The sequence below is a fragment of the Lepidochelys kempii genome, chromosome 11, assembly GCF_965140285.1.
Source record: "Lepidochelys kempii isolate rLepKem1 chromosome 11, rLepKem1.hap1, whole genome shotgun sequence".
NCBI classification, from domain to species: Eukaryota; Metazoa; Chordata; order Testudines; family Cheloniidae; genus Lepidochelys; species Lepidochelys kempii.
The window spans coordinates 2,615,862-2,633,534 of NC_136390.1; the positions used below are offsets into that span (position 1 = coordinate 2,615,862).

Consider the following 17,673-nt stretch of genomic DNA (forward strand, 5'->3'; position numbering starts at 1 on the left):
GAAGAAGGCTGTAAGAGGCCCTGACCCGGGAGGGGCCAGGAGGAAGGGGAACGAATCCGTTGCAAGGGCCACTTGTCCCGGATCCGCAGCTAATTCGGAGCAGGGCCAAACCCCAGCCAAGGCTCAGCCCCGCAGCCCTCCCGAGCTGGGGGAGCCCGGGGCCCCCTTTCCCTCGGGCGGCGACAGCCAACGCCCACCAGGGGGCGCCGCAGCCCTCCCAGCGCGCCGGGGGTCGGGCGCTGGCTACAGGGCGTTCGAAGGGGGCGTGGCTCGAAGCCTGGGGCCGGCGGCGTTCGCCGGTCGCCCGGGCGCCGGGGGCGGGGCCGGCCCGGGGGGGCGGGGCCGGCCCCAGCATGGCGCGGCCGGGCTGCCTGTCCCGGCTCCCGCTGCTGGCGGCCGCCCTGGCCGCCTGCTGCGGGCTGGGGGCCGCCTCCCTCGCCCGCTGCCGGCCGGCGCGCCGCCTCCGCCGCTGCCTCGCCAAGGTGCTCATGGCCCTGGCCGGGCCCCTGGTCTTCCGCATCGGGTGAGTGCGGCCGGCGGGGGGGGGTCCCGCTCGGACCCGCTCGGACCCGCTCCGGGCTCTCTCCCGCCGCCGGGGGCTTCGTGGGGCCGGGGGGAGGAGTCGGCTGCCGGTGGCGGACGGGCAGGGGCCTCTGGGGGGGCTGGAGCGGGCGGCTGGGGCTGCTGGGGGCAGGTTGGCTGGGGCTGGGGGGGTTGGCTGGGGCTGCTGGGGGCAGGTTGGCTGGGGTTGGGGGGGGCTGGAGGGGAGCTGGGGGGGCTGGGGGGGTTGGCTGGGGCTGCTGGGGGCAGGTTGGCTGGGGTTGGGGGGGGCTGGAGGGGAGCTGGGGGGGTTGGCTGGGGCTGGAGGGGAGAGTTAGGCGGGGGGATGAGGCTGGGGCAAGGGGGCTGTGCAGGGCTTGGGGGGCTGCCGGGGAGCTGGGGGCTTTGGCTGGGGCTGGACTGTGCAGGGCTGGGGCGGGGGGGGGGGAAGCTGGGGGAGCTAGGCTGGGCCGGGGGGATGCAGGGGGGCTGTGTGGGTTATGGGGATCTGTGGCAAGAGGTCTGCGTGCATGCATCCAGGAAGGCTGGCCGGGTTGAGGGGGAGTCTCACTGGGGCGCTAAGGGGCGGGCTGGTGGCTGAGCTGAGGGGGCTGTGCAGGGTTTGAAGGAGGTCTCTTTCCTGGCTGCATTGGCAGTCCCACAAGCTGCCCCCCTCTCCCCCATGGGGTGCTCCTGGAGACCCCAAAGGGTTTGCACCGCACTGATTGGTGCCCAAACCACTTTGGGTGGGGGGATGCTTGTGCCACCCTCTGGGGTAGGTGCCGTGCACCGCCCCCCCCCCCCCCGCACAGCAGCCACAGAAGGGCTTGGCCGGCTCTCTGGGCGATGCGCTGGGGAGCCATGTGTCCTTTGCTGCCCTGGGCTTGGTGCAGCATTGTGCTAACACATACGCAGGCTTCTCTGGAAAGCTCCAGCTGCCTGGGTTAGACTGTGTTAGGGGTTAGAGGGAGAAAACGCTGCTTTCAGATCCCACACAAAGCTTGGCATTATCCATTCCTGCCAGGATTTGCCCACGTGACCCAGATCCCCAGACCCAGGGGTGCCGCAGCTTCCATTCAGCATCTGCTCCTTGGGCCCCAGCTGAACGCTCTGACTCTAGCTTGCGGAGCATCTGCCACGCACGCTGCATCCCGAAAGCCTTTAGAGCTCTGGGTAATAGGCGTCCGTTACCAGAAGCAGCGGTGCGGGGTTTGCACTATGGAGAATCGAGGAGAATCGGTCCATCGTGGAGGAGGGAGGAGAGCCAGAGTAACGGGGGAGAGGAGAGGCAGTGGCCCAGTTTTGCGGGGTACTGATGTTGCAGAGAGGCAGGAAGGCGGCTCGGAGCGATGGAGAAGGCTCAGGCAGAGGGTAGATTCCCCTCCTTGTCCCCTCTCTCACAGTGGGATCCGCAGTGCGAAGGATCCTAGCATAGCCCAGCCGGTGTAGCTGGTGTGTGTGTGTGATACACTGTGTATTCGGGGCTTGGAACACTTGCTGGATGCCTTGTAGCTAGAGGGTCACTCGGTAGCAATGAAGGAAAGGGGCATCTGCCCGCAAGGACTAGGGCAGACCCCTGGAAACAGGCCCAGCTCCCTCTGCTCATATGCCTCTCCCGGGATGCCTGCTGCAATCCAGTCATCGAGAACTGTGACAGTCCCGTGAGCTGTCCAGGGGTGCACAAGCTTGAGCTGAGCAGCTGCCTGATCTTGTTTGTTGAGCCTTGATCATTCATCGCCCCATCCCTCCCTTGTTGTCATGCCTGAAACTGCCTCGGGGCAGGCACTGGGGTGTACAACGGGTTCTGTGACATGCCCGATGTGTCATGGCTGCTGGGCTGTGAAGGGTTTCTTTCACGTCCGCCTCTGGCTGGTAGGCGTCAGGTAAATCCCAAGTTCCAGCCTCTCCCGGCTACTGTCATCTATGATCCCTCCTGAGACCTCAAGCTGCGATCAGGGAGCTGGGGACCGGGTTGTCTGCTTTTCTTCTCCCCTAGCTTCGGTCTCTGGGGGTCCTCCTGCCTGGTGAATTACTCCAGCATATGCTGCCAGGAGCTTTGCCTGGAAGTGTGAAACTGACAACATGCTAGGTTTCAGAGGAGCAGCTGGGTCAGTCTGTATTTGCAAAAAGAAAAGGAGGATTTGTGGCACCTTAGAGACTAACCAATTTATTTGAGCATAAGCTTTCGTGAGCTACAGCTCACTTCGTCAGATGCATTCAGTGGAAAATAGTGGTTTTTTTCAACAAAAAGACTTTGAAAACAGACTCCAAGGAGAGACTGCTGAATTGGAATTAATTTGCAAACTGGATACAATTAACTTAGGCTTGAATAGAGACTGGGAGTGGATGGGTCATTACACAAAGTAAAACTATTTCCCCATGTTTATCCCCCCCTCCCCTCACTGTTCCTCAGACGTTCTTGTCAACTGCTGGGAATGGCCCATCTTGATTATCACTACAAAAGGTTCCCCCCCCTTCCTGCTGGTAATAGCTCACCTTAAGTGATCACTCTGGTTACAGCATGTATGGTCACACCCATTATTTCATGTTCTCTGTGTATATAAATCTCCCCACTGTATTTTCCACTGAATGCATCTGAGGAAGTGAGCTGTAACTCACGAAAGCTCATGCTCAAATAAATTTGTTAGTCTCTAAGGTGCCACAAATTCCTCCTTTTCTTTTTGACATAATGCTCGACTGTTTCGCGACAACTCACAGCATTCTGAACAGCGTCTTTAAAACTGGCCACGCTCACTCGATGCAATCATTCTGCCGCGTGGGGAAGCTCTGAAGCAGCTGTGGAAGAGTAGGGCAGAGTGCTGTGGCTGGCTCAGCGAGGTGAGATTGTACCAGTTTACATTCAGGACAGTTCTTGGCACAGCTGTCAGGGCTAGGAGGTTGATTTACCAAATGGACAGCTTTGATTCCAGAGACGCTGATGGGATTCATTGCCAGGGCACTTGCGTTGTGGAAGCATCTGTCTCAGCTGGGGCCTCCCTGTGTTTGTGCAACGTGCGGGGCATATTAAGAGAGAGCCCTGTTAGCTGTGTGGATTGTCTAGCCCTGTGACCTTGGCTTCCTTAGAAAAAAGGTCGGGGTGCGTGTGTGTTACCTAAAGTGTGTAATCCTTGTGTAGACAGGGCAAGTTGTAGTTCTAACTCGTGATAACTGGTGAAGGAGAATGTGACGGGGAGTTGTGGGTTTGCCTCGTTTTGGCATGCATTAGCCAGTCTACAACTGTCCTGCCTGCGCTCGGATTCGAACACGTTAACTTGCACACTTCGTTACCTTTCATTAGTGTAGACATGGCCTGTGTGTATTAAACTGGATTTGCTTTCATCTTTGCAGAGCTCTAATGCTCTGGCAGACAGAACGTCAGCCATCAAAGGCTGAGGCACGTTGAAAAGGGAGTATGACCTGGTTGTGTCGTGTCTTGGGAGCCCACTTCTGGGAAAATGGGTCACCGAGGAGGTGGTGGTAGTTACTCAGCGATTTAAAGAGCTGTTGTCACCTAGGTTTAGAGTCAAGCCTTAACTTTTGCTCCCAAAGGCATTTTATAAAACCCACCAATCGGAAATGTTTGAGCAGATCTTTCTGTTAACCCCAAATCAGCAGCCGCACCAGTGCCTAGTGCAGGAAAGGTGGAAACCGGCTAGAAATAAATAGTGAAACTGTTTTCTTCAGCTGAGCTAAGAGAGGTGCAAATAGTAAAAGGAACAGCAAATCTTCCTCTGTCTTTTGTATAGATCTGTCTGCTAAGCTGGTCGTAGATTATTAAAAACAAAGAGGAATTTCAGAGTCTGCAGTCCCTTTACACAGCTTGAGGACAGCTTGAAGAAAGCGGTGGTTCTTTTAACTTAGTTATCGCCGCCTTAGTTATCGGAGTAGCGTCTACCTCAGTTGGGGCCCCATTCTGTGTGTACGCTGTGTAGCTCAGAGTAAGGCGCTTACCGTCTAAACATCCAAGATAAAGGGGAGGCATCATTGCCTGCATTTCTCAGAGAGGGACCTGTGGTGCAGAGAGATGAAGCGAGTTAACCATACACCGAAGGTATCCGTGGCACAGCGAGGAACTGATGGAGTTCTGGTTCAGTACGGCAGCCCCAAGACCAGCCATCCCCTGCAATGCAAGACGGAAAGAATCCAAGATATCACTGCAAATGATCAGGGCTCCATCGCCTAGCTGCTGGACAAATAACTAGCATGGCAGAATTCTGTGTCGCTTGCATCTTAATGGAGTCTGGGATTAACAGAGGGAATTGCTTTATTCCCTCTGATCCCGTCCCCGGAGAAGGAATCAAGTCCTCAATCGGCAGCTTGGTGTTTGGACAATGCTTTGGAGATGGGAATGACTGGGCGAATGCCAAGCGTTACGTTAACTTTTCCGAACTTGACGGGCTGGTTGTGGAAGTGTTTGGAAACTTTACCAGATCTGAATGGTAATGAGACTTTAAAATCTTCCCTTTCATTAAAGAACAATGTGGATTATTCCCTGGGTGTAATAATAAACCTGCAGTGCCCTGAGCCAATTCTCTTCCAACTGGAGTTTGTGAGCAGTGTTCTCGAAGGATGGGACAGGCTTTGTCACTTTGATCTCTTGCACTGCATTGTGTGTGTCACTCACCAGCAGTAAAGTGTTGGGCTTTGGCAGGCAGCACTGAGCCAAATATTCCCTTTTCAGGGTCACTGCACCTGCGTCCCCACCCCGTGGTCCCTCGGGGGCACCCATGTCAGGTCTTGGGCTTCCAGTCGTTACCTCTCTTGGGGGGAGATGCACGTCTCTCCCCATCCTGACTGGAGTTTGAAGGCTTCATAGTCCACTGTGATAACCCCTGCAAGCCAGCATGTCCACCCGCCCCGCCCCCCCCCCCCCCGCTTCTCCACTGTGATAACCCCTGCAAGCCAGCCTGTCCACCCGCCCCCCCCCCGTGCTTCTCCACTGTGATAACCCCTGCAAGCCAGCATGTCCACCCGCCCCCGTGCTTCTCCACTGTGATAACCCCTGCAAGCCAGCCTGTCGGCCCGCCTGCCCTCGTGCTTCTCCACTGTGAGATCCCCTGCCTGCCCACCCCAGTGCTTTGCCTTCTCTCCGATGGCCGTGGCCAGCAGGTACAAGTCAGCGCACTGCTCTTGCTAAGCCACCACCTTTTACTCCTAGTGTAAAAGCGTCACCGCGACAATGTATAGAAACAAGGAAGAAGTTCCTCTATACATGCTAAAAGCTTAGTCAAGATCCACCTCAGTCCCATGGGCCCCTTCCATGAGATTTGGGGCCCTGGGACAGAAGGGCCCGTCCAGTCGCTGGGTCAGAAAGAAGGCCCTGAGGCAGTTTAAATGCAGCCGTTCTATGCCAGAAGCCCTTTCTTGGTTGATGGCTGGAAGATCCCTTTTGAACCAGCATGGGCAAACCTCCCTGGGGGGGCTGATGCCTCTCTGGAGTTGGTACAACCTGGTGCTTTCCCTTAATCTCTCTCTCGCACGTGCGCTCACACACGCCTGGTTCCTGGCGCAGCCGTGGCAGCCGCCTGCCCCCCAGAGTTATATACAATCCCTGTCCCACAGTGGACACCTTAAGGAAGAGGTGATCCTCAAAAGAAATGCCTTTAGTTCTTTCCCAGGCGACCAACCTCCGGAGTTAATGCTGCGTTTACCACGTGGAATTCACGCATGTTCTGAGCCACGGGGAATGGCTATGCAGTGTACGTCTCTCAGCATGAAATACTGTGAGGAGCTCAGGGAGGCATGGTTGAAAGGCAAAGCGCTTCCCCAGAAGCTCAGGGGGAAGGTACCTTAATATCCTTCCTGCTGTCTGTGTAAAGGATCATGCTGTAGGACAGTGTCAGCTGAACTCGCACGTCTGTCTGGAAAGACTTTACTGCTGTTCTGCAGTTGCTATAACTAAAGGGGCTGTGACAAAGCGGGACTGTTCTTAATTTTTCCTCTGAATAGTGTGGGGGTGCCTCAGTTTCCCCTATGCAGTTCTTAAGTATCTAGGGGGTGGGATAAGGATGTATGATCCTTGCAGAGCCCTAGAGGCAGGTGTGTGCAGGGGTCTGGACACAGAGAATGGCCGACACCCTGTTTCCTGGCAACGGATGGCCTGGGCCCTTCCCCCCTGCAAGGTGGGAGCTAAAGGGTTGGAGAACAAAGGAATCCGGTGACCTCCTGGCCCGGGAAAGGGACAAAGCCCAGAGGAGCAGGGACTGGAGGGAGAGTTTCAGTTTGAGGCTGGCTGGGACATGGAGTGAAGTGCAGACGTGGTTGTCTGGCTCACTGCCCCCCAAAATGGACCCAGCTGAGGGGTCCCGTTCTCTGCACCTACAAGCTCTGTGTTAGACCATGTTCCTGTCGTCTAATAAACCTTCTGTTTTACTGGCTGGCTTGAGAGTCCCGTCTGACTGCGGAGTTGCGGGGCAGGACCCCCTGGCTTCCCCAGGACCCCTCCTGGGTGGACTTGCTGTGGGAAGTGCACGGAGGGGCAGAGGAGGCTGAATGCTCCGAGGTCAGACCCAGGAAGGTGGAAGCCGTTTGAGCTGTGTGTCCTGCAGCCAGGCTGCTCCCAGAGAGGAGACTTCCCCAGAGTCCTGCCTGGCTTCGTGGGGAGCAGTTCCAGAGCATCGCCCGGGGGCTCCATGACAGGGGGCTGTGGAACTCTCTCCCACAAGGCACTGGAGTATAGAATCAGAGACTATCAGGGTTGGAAGGGACCTCAGGAGGTGTCTAGTCCAACCCCCTGCTCAAAGCAGGACCAATCCCCAACTAAATCATCCCAGCCAGGGCTTTGTCAAGCCTGACCTTAAAAACTTCTAAGGAAGGAGATTCCACCACCTCCCTAGGTAACGCATTCCAGTGTTTCACCACCCTCCTAGTGAAATAGTGTTTCCTAATATCCAACCTAGACTCCCCCACTGCAACTTGAGACCATTGCTCCTTGTTCTGTCATCACCTACCACTGAGAACAGTCTAGATCCATCCTCTTTGGAACCCCCATTTCAGGTAGTTGAAAGCAACTGTCAAATCCCCCCTCATTCTTCTCTTCCGTAGACTAAACATCCCCAGTTCCCTCATCCTCTCCTCATAAGTCACGTGCTCCAGCCCCCTAATCATTTTTGTTGCCCTCTGCTATACTCTTTCCAATTTTTCCACATCCTTTTTGTAGTGTGGGGCCCAAAACTGGACACAGTACTCCAGATGAGGCCTCACCAATGTCGAATAGAGGGGAACGATCACGTCCCTCGATCTGCTGGCTATGCCCCTACTTATACAGCCCAAAATGCCATTGGCCTTCTTGGCAACAAGGACACACTGTTGACTCATATCCAGCTTCTCGTCCACTGTAACCCCTAGGTCATTTTCTGCAGAACTGCTGCCTAGCCCCTCTGTCCCTAGTCTGTAGCGGTGCATTGGATTCTTCTGTCCTAAGTGCAGGACTCTGCACTTGTCCTTGTTGAACCTCATCAGATTTCTTTTGGCCCAATCCTCCAATTTGTCTAGGCCCCTCTGTATTCTATCCCTACCCTCCAGTGTATCTACCTCTCCTCCCAGTTTAGTGTCATCTGCAAACTTGCTGAGGATGCAATCCACACCATCCTCCAGTTCATTTATGAAGATATTGAACAAAACCGGCCCGAGGACCAACCCTTGGGGCACTCCACTTGATACCGGCTGCCAACTAGACACGGAGCCATTGATCACTGCCCATTGAGCCCGACAATCTAGCCAACTTTCTATCCACCTTATCGTCCATTCATCCAGCCCATACTTCTTTAACTTGCTGGCAAGAATACTGTGGGAGACCGTGTCAAAAGCTTTGCTAAAGTCAAGGAACAACACGTCCACTGCTTTCCCCTCATCCACAGAACCAGTTATCTCGTCATAGAAGGCAATTAGATTAGTTAGGCATGACTTGCCCTTGGTGAATCCATGCTGACTGTTCCTGATCACTTTCCTCTCCTCTAAGTGCTTCAGAATTGATTCCTTGAGGACCTGCTCCATGATTTTTCCAGGGACTGAGGTGAGGCTGACTGGCCTGTAGTTCCCAGGATCCTCCTTCTTCCCTTTTTTAAAGATGGGCACTACATTAGCCTTTTTCCAGTCGTCTGGGACCTCCCCTGATCGCCATGAGTTTTCATGAGAAGAATAGAATCGGTTTCAGAAAAGGATTCGTGTGCGGATGAGACCATCCTGAGTTCCATTAGATAGGCCGGAGCATTATTTCTAGGGGGATATTTACTCTTGTGCTGCAGCCCATAAGCCAACCACAAATAGGCAGGATATAGGCAGAAATTTGGACGAAATTCACAGGTAAAGCCAGAAGGGACCACTGTGATTGTCCACCCTGACCTCCTGTAGACCACAGGCCGTGGGATGTCCCTGAATTAGCTCCTCTTTGAACTAGAGGAGATCTTGTAGAGAAACGCCCAGTCTTGATTAAAACTAGGGCTGTCAAGCGATTTTAAAAAAAAAAATTAATCTCAATTAATTGTGCTGTTAGACAAAATAATAGAATACCATTTATCTAAATATTTTGGGGTGTTTTCTACATTTTCAAATATATTGATTTCAATTAGAATACAGAATACAAAGTGTAGAGCGCTCACTTTATATTGATGTGTTTATTACAAATATTTGCACTGTAAAAAACAAAAGAAATCGTATTTTTCAATTCACCTCATACAAGTGCTCTCGTGCAACCTCTTTATCGTGAAAGCTGAACTTAGAGATGTAGAATTATGTACAAAAATAACTGCATTCAAAAATAAAACCGTGTCCAACTTTAGAGCCTGCAAGTGCACTCTGTCCTACTTCAGCCAATTGCTCAGACAAACAAGTTTGTTTCCACTTGCAGACAATAATGCTGCCCGCTTCTTGTTTACAGTATCGTCCGAAAGTGAGAACAGGTGTTCACATGGCACTGTTGTAGCCGGCATCACAAGATATTTGCATGCCAGATGCGCTAAAGATTCATATGTCCCTTCATGCTTCAAACACCGTTCCAGAGGATGTGCGTCCATGCTGATAACAGGTTCTGCTTGATAACGATCCAAAGCAGAGGGGACCAACGCATGTTCATTTTCATCATCTGAGGCTGATGCCACCAGCTGAAGGTTGATATTTTTTTTTTTTTTCATTTTTGGTGGTTCGGGTTCTGTAGTTTCCACATCGGAGTGTTGCTCTTTTAAGACTTCTGAGAGCATGCCCCACACCTCGTCCCTCTCAGATTTTGGACTGCACTTCAGATTCTTAAACCTTGGGTTGAGTGCTGTAGCAATCTTTAGAAATCTCACATCGGTACCTTCTTTGCGTTTTGTCAGATCTGCAGTGAAAGTGTCCTTAAAACAAACATGTGCTGGGTCATCACCCGAGACCACTAGAATGTGAGATATATGGCAGAATGCGGGTAAAACAGAGCAGGAGACGTACAATTCTCCCCCAAGGAGTTCACACACAAATTTAATGTCTTACTTTTTTAATGAGCATCCTCACCATGGAAGCAAGTCCTCTGGAATGGTGGCTGAAGCATGAAGGGGCATACGAATGTTTAGCATGTCTGACATGTAAATACCTTGCAATGCTGGCCATAAAAGTGCCATGCGAATGCCTGTTCTCGCTTTCAGGTGACATGGTAAACAAGAAGCAGGCAGCATTATCTCCCATAAATGTAAACAAACTTATTTGCCAGAGCGATTGGCTGAACAAGAAGTAGGACTGAGTGAACTTATAGGCTCTGAAGTTTTATGTAACAAAAAAAAAATCTACATTTGTAAGTTACACTTTCATAATAGAGGTTGCACTACAGAGCCCGTGTGAGGTGCGTAGAAAAATACTATTTTATCATTTTTACAGTGCAAATTTGTAATAAAAATATTAAGTGATCCCTGTACACTTTGTATTCTGTGTTGCAATAGAAATGTAGAAAAATATCCAAAATATTTAAATTGGGATTCTATTGTTTAAGAGTGTGATTAATAGCGATTTAATTTTTTTGAGTTCATTGCGTGAGTTAACTGTGATTTAATCAACAGCCCTAATTGAAACATTTCCAGTGATGCTGGATGCGAATGCACCATGACCCTTGGTAAATTGTTCCAACGGTTAATGATCCTTCCTGCTAAAAATGTCTCATTTCTAGTCTGACTTGGCCTAGCAAATATTTCATAACTGTCAGTTACAGGGGTTTTGTCACCCTTCCTCCCACGCTTCTGTACTGGCTACGGGTGGAGGCTGGGCTGATAATCCTACGGTCAAGTTTTTACATTCCCCCTGTCCTGGCAGTTTGTTTGTTTTGTGTATGCGTATCTGGCTGTATAATCTGTTACTTTTCTTACCACTTTTCTGTGGGTCTTTCAGACAGCAATGGGGTGGGGGAAGGGAGGGAGAAACGTTTTTTAAAAAGACAGGAACATATTCTGCAACCGCTAACATTGCATGGGGATTCAGGTAAGAGTTTCATGCAGGCTCCACAATCTTTTAAGTAGTTAGTGACCGTCCCATTTACCCATAATCCAGCCATTCTCCATTTTGACGTTTTTCCCCACTCGGATCTCACAGTGAGGGGCTATTGGAGCGAAACACTGTGAATGTAACTGTATTGGAAACCAACCTCCTGACTTACCTGATAGACACCATACGTAATTAGAGCCAGAGGGTGGGTTGGTTTTTTTTTTTAAAGCCAGTTTCTTGACCCCTGCTGGTTTTTGGCTGTCTTACTGATTTCTGGCTTGGCCAGTGGTAACCCATGGGGTCCATTTCATTTCCTTGTTCTCAGGGCCGTGGTGTTTGGGTTGTTTATGGAAGCATCTTTGTTTGTTTGAGAAGCAGCTGTTCCTTCTAGTATCTGCCTCTAGCTGGCATGGGGAGGGGAAGAGGGTGGGGGGTTGTAAGCAAGTTTTAAACCTCAAAGTAAGCTTCTATTTGTTGTTCGGCAGCTTTTTTCCTGCTGTGACAGCTGTTTGTTGTTGCTGGAAAAATACCTGTGTTGGGGAAAACTTCAACCTAACAAAAACCATGTTTTATTTTGTTAAAGGCTGCATAGCGAACCCTCATAACTGCTGCGGAGATTCAAGGGCTTAAGCCCAATCCTTCTTGGAATTGCCCTTTCTCCAGATCATCAGAACATCCGCTGTTAGGCAGGATAAAATCTTCTGTGCTTTGCTGCCAGGGCCAGCCCATAACTGCCCCAGGCCTCAGCAGATGCTTCCATTAAGGTTACTCCACGATTGTCCATGGCGGTGATTTTAGCTGCTTCCTATGGAATGTTTTGCACAGGCTGATCCTGGGGACAAGACACCGAGCTCACGGGACCCGGGCTCTGAGCTGATGGCTGCCGGCAGAGATGTTGTAACTGTCCACACACCCACACCCCACATGCTCGCCCCACTGCCCAGCAGTGTCCACGTGACAGCCATGTACGTGTCAGCTGGGGCTGTCTGGATCAGAGCCCGCCCTAGAGTCATGGGGTCAGCGGGGGAGAAAGGGCTCAGAGTTCACTCCAGTCTCGGCCACCACTGTTTCATTGTGGCCGTTCCCCCCCCCCCCCCCCGCCAGAGGCGCTGTGTGCCCACATGCACCCCGTGGGGGGGTGGGAGCAGGGGGCCTGGCATGGGCCCAACTTTAATTGAAGGGCTCTGGTGGGGTTTCATTATCTCCTTTTGAAGGTGGGGTGTGTAGCCAGTGGGGTTCCCCACAGTCTGCTCCTCCCCAGGCCCAGCGTCTTCTGGGGTTTATCGGCTGTCCAGCCTCATATGATCCCACCCCGAGGCCCAGTAGGGTCCCATCTCTGGCGTGAGGCTCCCAGAAGCTGCCCGCCCACCCTGCTGGGGGTGGGGGGGGGGCACAGGGAATCACCAAGAGGGATTTGCCCAAAGTCCAGTGGTAGAGCGGGGGATGGAACCCAGGAGTCCTGATTCTAGTCCCTGCTCTAAAGGCTCTCCTTCTCCCACCAAAGGGATGGAACCCAGGAGTCCTGCCTCCCCTGCCACATCTGCAAGGTCTCTTTCCCTGTAGACCCAGCTCCTCAGTGGGGCAAAGGGGAGGGGCTTGTAGCTGCTTGGAGAATCCAGCTGGCCCTGAATACTCGCCTGCTGAGCTGGGAATCCCCTGGGGGTGTCGCCTGAGGGGCAGGGTGCTGGGGGGGGCGGGGTTCTGGTTTGTCACCTCCCCTTCTCCCCCAGATACCAACACTACTGTGGGGCTCCTTTGAGCTCCTTGCTAGGAGCTGATGTGGAGGCCACATGGCTCAGGGACGTGGAGGCAGGGAAGTTGCTGCCCTGGGTCTCCTTTAGGGGGAGTGGGGGTGACTAGTGGTTAGAGCAGAGGGGCCTGAGTCAGGACCCCCCAGCTTCCAGCCCCTGCACGTTCCATATGCAACCCTGAGTGTCGCTTCCCTGCCCTGTGCCTCAGTTTCCCCAAATGCCTCCAGAACCGCAGCTAGGGAAGGTACTAAAGAAATGTAAACTCTTGTTGTAATGTGTGCAAATTAGGTGCTGCCTCTGGGCTCCTGGCAGGTTGTCAAAGCACCCATCTGCATCACACAAATTGTTACCCTTCCCCACTGCCGCCCCCGCCCCCTCCCACACACATACACACAGTATAGCAAGGCAAATATATAAGTTAAAGAAAAAAAAAAACCAAAAAAGCCACCAGCCCTTGCTTGTGTGCCTGAACGGGTTAATGCTACTCCAGCCAAGTTTCCTCTTTTAAAACCACAGGGCTGGGGGCCTGACAGAGGGAACAGGAGGTTTCATGATCACTAGGATGGCTGGTGCAATTGGTGGAGAGAAACCAGCACAGAAGCCTGACTGGGGGTGGGGAGCAGGCTGGAAAATTACCGGCAGCCCTGGTAAATGCTCTGACAGCTTCCTCCTCTTCCCCTCCCGCAGACAGCTCTGTGGGGGGCTGCTCTGCCGGCACTCATCTAGGAGCAGCTGAAAGCTCTCATGCTAAAGCCCTCAAAGCCCCTGGCCCGCTGATCTCCATCCCCTGCCCCGGTGCCCACCCCCCGGCTGGCGGTTTTGCCACCCGGAAAGCCCGGTTTCAGCGGTTGCCACTGCCGGCAGCGTGGTGATGGGGCCTGGGCCTGCTTCCCCTACTCGCAGTCCTTGTCTCTCTGCCAGAGGTGTGCCGGGGTTCGGCTGAGCCCCGCTCAGTGCCATGGACCCGGCAGGTCGCTGCTCGAATGACTGAGACGCCAGCGCCCCCCGCTGGAGTGTCTCAAAGCGCTCTGCGGCCGTGAGCGACCCGCGCCTGGCACATCCACCCTGTGATGCGACTTGGGGGGATCCCAGTTGTACAGACGGGACCCTGAAGCCGGATCTACCCCAGGGAGGCGGCGGCCCTGTCGGCCGTTGTACCGGCAGTGTGCTGTCCGCAACGCTGCGCTTCTACCAGCATAGCGGACTGCAGCCCCCCCGAGCGAAAGGAGTGATGGCGGGGACGGTGTGTGGCTTGCTTAAGGTCAACGATTAGGAGAGCTAGGGATAGAACCCAGGAGTCCTGGCTCCCAGACCCCGCTCCCCTCCTGGACCTGGGAATAGAACCCAGGAGTCCTGGCTCCCAGACCCCCACACAACTCACTCACTAGCCCCCACTCCCCGCCCAGAACGGGGAATAGAACCAGTCCCTGCTGTGGCCCACTACACCCAACTCCTTCCCCCCACGCTGCCAGGATATTTGCTGGCTCTTGTATCTTTCGAGAGAAACCAATGGAAAGGCCTGGTTGGGTGAGTCCAAGAGCAGTGAAAGCAACCCCACTTCCCATACACGCACCCCATTCCTTCTCCAGGCCCCTCCAGGGCCATTAACCAGCAGCTGCCCACTGAAGCTTCCTTGCAGGCCAGTTTTCCAGATGCTGAGGGCTTGCGTGCCATGAAATCCGAGCCCGTGAGTTCACCCTGCTTGCTGGGGGCGCATGGTCTCCCCAACTTTAAACCCCCCCCCCGGCGCTGAGCTCTCTTCCTGAGCCTGACCATGCACGCTGTGTCCTGGGCAGACCACATGTGCCAGCTCCCCACCCCTGCTTGGGAAGCCCGTTGACAGCAGCTGTCCGGGGTGCCCTGGGTGCGTAGCTCAGAACCCAGGGCACAGCTCCGCCCTTCCTCCGGGGCGGGGCAGGTCAGCGCTCCAGCCGCTGGGACTTTGATGCCCCGGGGGATCAGGGGAATTCCAGATCTCCCTGATAAGCTGGAGGCTTATTGTGGATGGTGCGGGAAGGGCAAAGCTCCTTTCTCAGAAACGTGGCCAGCGTGCCAAGGATTCCCGGCCTTGTCTCACATCTGGCGCGGTGCCTTCAGGGGTGGGGGGAGAGCCAGCTTGGGGCAGCTGGGCACTGTTCTGACTTCTCCACGCCTGGCTTTGCCAGTTCCCCTCACTCCTGCCCCCAGCCCGCTCTGCCACGTTGCAAGGGGTACCTGAAAGCCAGATTGGCATTTGTCATCCCAGGGCGTTCTCAGTAACGCAGATCAGTGCCCCCCCGTCCTGTCCCGTCAGCCCTGCCATGCGCCTCTCCAGCGACATGCAGGGAGATTCAGCTCCCCCCTCCTCCCCTGGCTCCTACCCAGCCTGTCCCCCTGAACTGTCCCCCAGTAACAGGACCATCTGCCCCCACTTGGGAGCACCCCCCTGTGCAGCCACCTGGAGGTGTCTTGGTTCTCTGTTTGCTCAGTTCATGCTGATCCATTGACTTGGAAATCCTTCTGTAAGTGGTGCCCCTGCCCCGAGTGCCTCTCTGGGGAAAGGTTTCAGAGGAGCAGCCGGGTCAGTCTGTATTCGCAAAAAGAAAAGGAGGACTCGTGGCACCTTAGAGACTAACCCATTGATTTGAGCATGAGCTTTCGTGAAAACTGAATGCATCCAATGAAGTGAGCTGTAGCTCACGAAAGCGTATGCTCAAATCAATGGGCTAGTCTCTAAGGTGCCACAAGTCCCCCTTCTCTGGGGAAACTGGCCCCACGGGTGAGATCATCTCTGTGTGGAGCTTGGACGCTGAAAGGCACAGCCCATGGGTGTCTGGCCGTGCACCGGCTGAGTCGGGCGACGGGCTTTGGCTAGTTTGGCTTCAGGAAGGGGGTGGGAGGGGGGCTTCTTGTTGATGCCCCTGCTGCAGCGGCTACCTTCCCCCCGACCAAGAGCTGGTGTGATCGTGGGAGCCAGGTGGACGGGCTGGGTCTGCGCCAATCCCAGGGCGCTGGCAGCGCTGGCGGTCAAAGCTGTGCTTAGCAGGCGTGGGCAGAGAGGCAAGGGTGGGTGAAGCTGCATTAGCCCCATTTTGCAGAGCGGGAAACTGAGGTTAACAGCCTGGGGCCAGGGTCCCCAGCCGGCGCAAATGGTCAGAGCTCCGTTGACGTCAAGGAGATTACGCTGATTTATGCCCTCCCAGGAGCTGACCCCCTGATTCTCAAGGCACCTGCAGCTGCTATTGATGGTCTGGCTGTCGGGAGTTTGGCCCGGGGCTGCGGAGGGAATCTGCCCCGGTGTACGGCAGGAGAGGGTCGCCCTTGGGGGTTGGACAGGGACAGCTATGCTGGCCTGCACTGTGACTGCAGGGATCACTGTAGCAGGGAACCCGCCGTGCGGAGACACGACTCATGCTGGTTTTGCCGGCATATTTTGCGCTGGTTCGGCGGACGAACTCTGCCGGCAGAAGCGTTGTCAGGCAGTATCACTGTCTCTGCGTTGGGGCTTTAGCTGGGCTAGAAAGGTCTTAAAAATCCCCTCCCTAAGTGACGTCTTGCTGCTGGCAGTAGTTTCTAGCGTCCGACCTGGCCTGCGTCAGAACAGTGATGTAACCCGCGTGTCCTGGCTTCCCGGTCCCTGGGCTCCCATCCCCATCTCTCGTCTGGCCACCACTCGGCAGACAAAGCCGGCAGTCTGGCCACCTCCCCACGGGCTACCTGTGACGGTAGGAAGAGTTTAGTCTAAACGCTTTTGCTGCCCCTCTTGGAACAGGGGGAAATCCAGACCCAGATGCTTTCCTGTCTCTCTCCCCTTTCTCGGGGGGGATGCTACCTAATGGCACCCTAGGTTGCTCTGCAGCACGTCTGCCCCCGACCCAAAGAGGGCAGGGAGAGCAGCTGAGTTGCTGGGCCCTGGTGGGAGTGGGAGGGAGACCCGTCTCTGCGTCTCACTCTGTCCCTCTCCCTGTCCCCCGCCAGGTACAGCCTGTACGCCCGCACCAGGCTGGGCTACCTGTTCTACAGGCGGCAGATGAAGAAAGCCCGGGAGCGGTATCCACATGGCCACTCGATTCCCCAGCCTGTGATGTTCAGCGGTGAGTCCTAGCTGCTTCTGGGGCTCCCTCCCTTTCCTCTCTTCTGGAGCCCGTTCTCACTCATCCCACAAGTCTGGGGCCCAGGCTGGGGTGCCAGGGTAGCACACCCTGTGAGAGGGTGGGTCTCTAACCCCCCTCTAGCAGCTGATGCACGAGAGGGTAACAGTCTACTACAGCCACCAGCCAGTGGAGTTCCTCCTTTAGCTCAGGCGGCAGAGCCTCGTGATTTTAGTGCTGAAGGTGCCGGGTTCCCTTGCAGGGGGAACGAGGGGTAGTTACGCTAACATGTGGATCCAGGTTCGGGTTGGGCCGGGGTCTGGGGGTCTAACTGGGCACGAGGAGCTGACAGCCCCTGAATCCCGTGAGCCACTCCAGCAGTAACTTGGGCCTCGTCTGATCAAAACTCTCCAATTCTGCTGCCCTTGGCCCGTGGGCCGGATCAGGACAAACGTTGCGGGGTCAGAGTCTGAGCTGGGTGGTCCCCGGACCCTTGGGGCTGCCTGGGGTTTGGGGCTGTGGCTCAGAGCCCCTTTCTCAGCTGCTTGTCTGTCTGCCCTGTTACCCCAGGGGTAAAGATCCTGCCGATCCCTGTGCTGTCCAACAACTATAGCTACCTGGTCATCGACACCCACTCCAACGCTGCTGCTGCCATCGACCCCTCAGACCCCCTGGCCGTGCAGGTGAGAACTCCTCCCCCGCCCTCCGGGCTGTGAAATTGACCAGGGGATCGATCCACTGAGACGCGCAGGGTGTCCCTGACGCTGAGGGGCGGGGAGAGGGGACCCGCCCCCTTTCACCATCCCGTGGCCACGGGGGAGGGAAGGGGGCTAGTGCCTGAGCCGCTCTTGGTGCCCCCTCTTCCTGCC

At 54.9% G+C, this 17,673-nt stretch overlaps 1 protein-coding gene across 1 annotated transcript in view; it reads left to right on the forward strand.

Annotated features, from left to right (window-relative positions):
* The first annotated feature begins 301 nt into the window (after positions 1-301).
* LOC140895396 (putative thioesterase PNKD) overlaps positions 302-17,673 on the forward strand; it is a 32,702-nt gene continuing 15,330 nt past the window's right edge. The window contains exons 1-3 of the mRNA XM_073304943.2: positions 302-523; positions 16,692-16,807; positions 17,375-17,487. Of these exons, the coding sequence (XP_073161044.1) occupies positions 354-523; positions 16,692-16,807; positions 17,375-17,487 (399 nt within the window). The 5' untranslated portion in view covers positions 302-353. The remainder of the gene's footprint in view (positions 524-16,691; positions 16,808-17,374; positions 17,488-17,673) is intronic.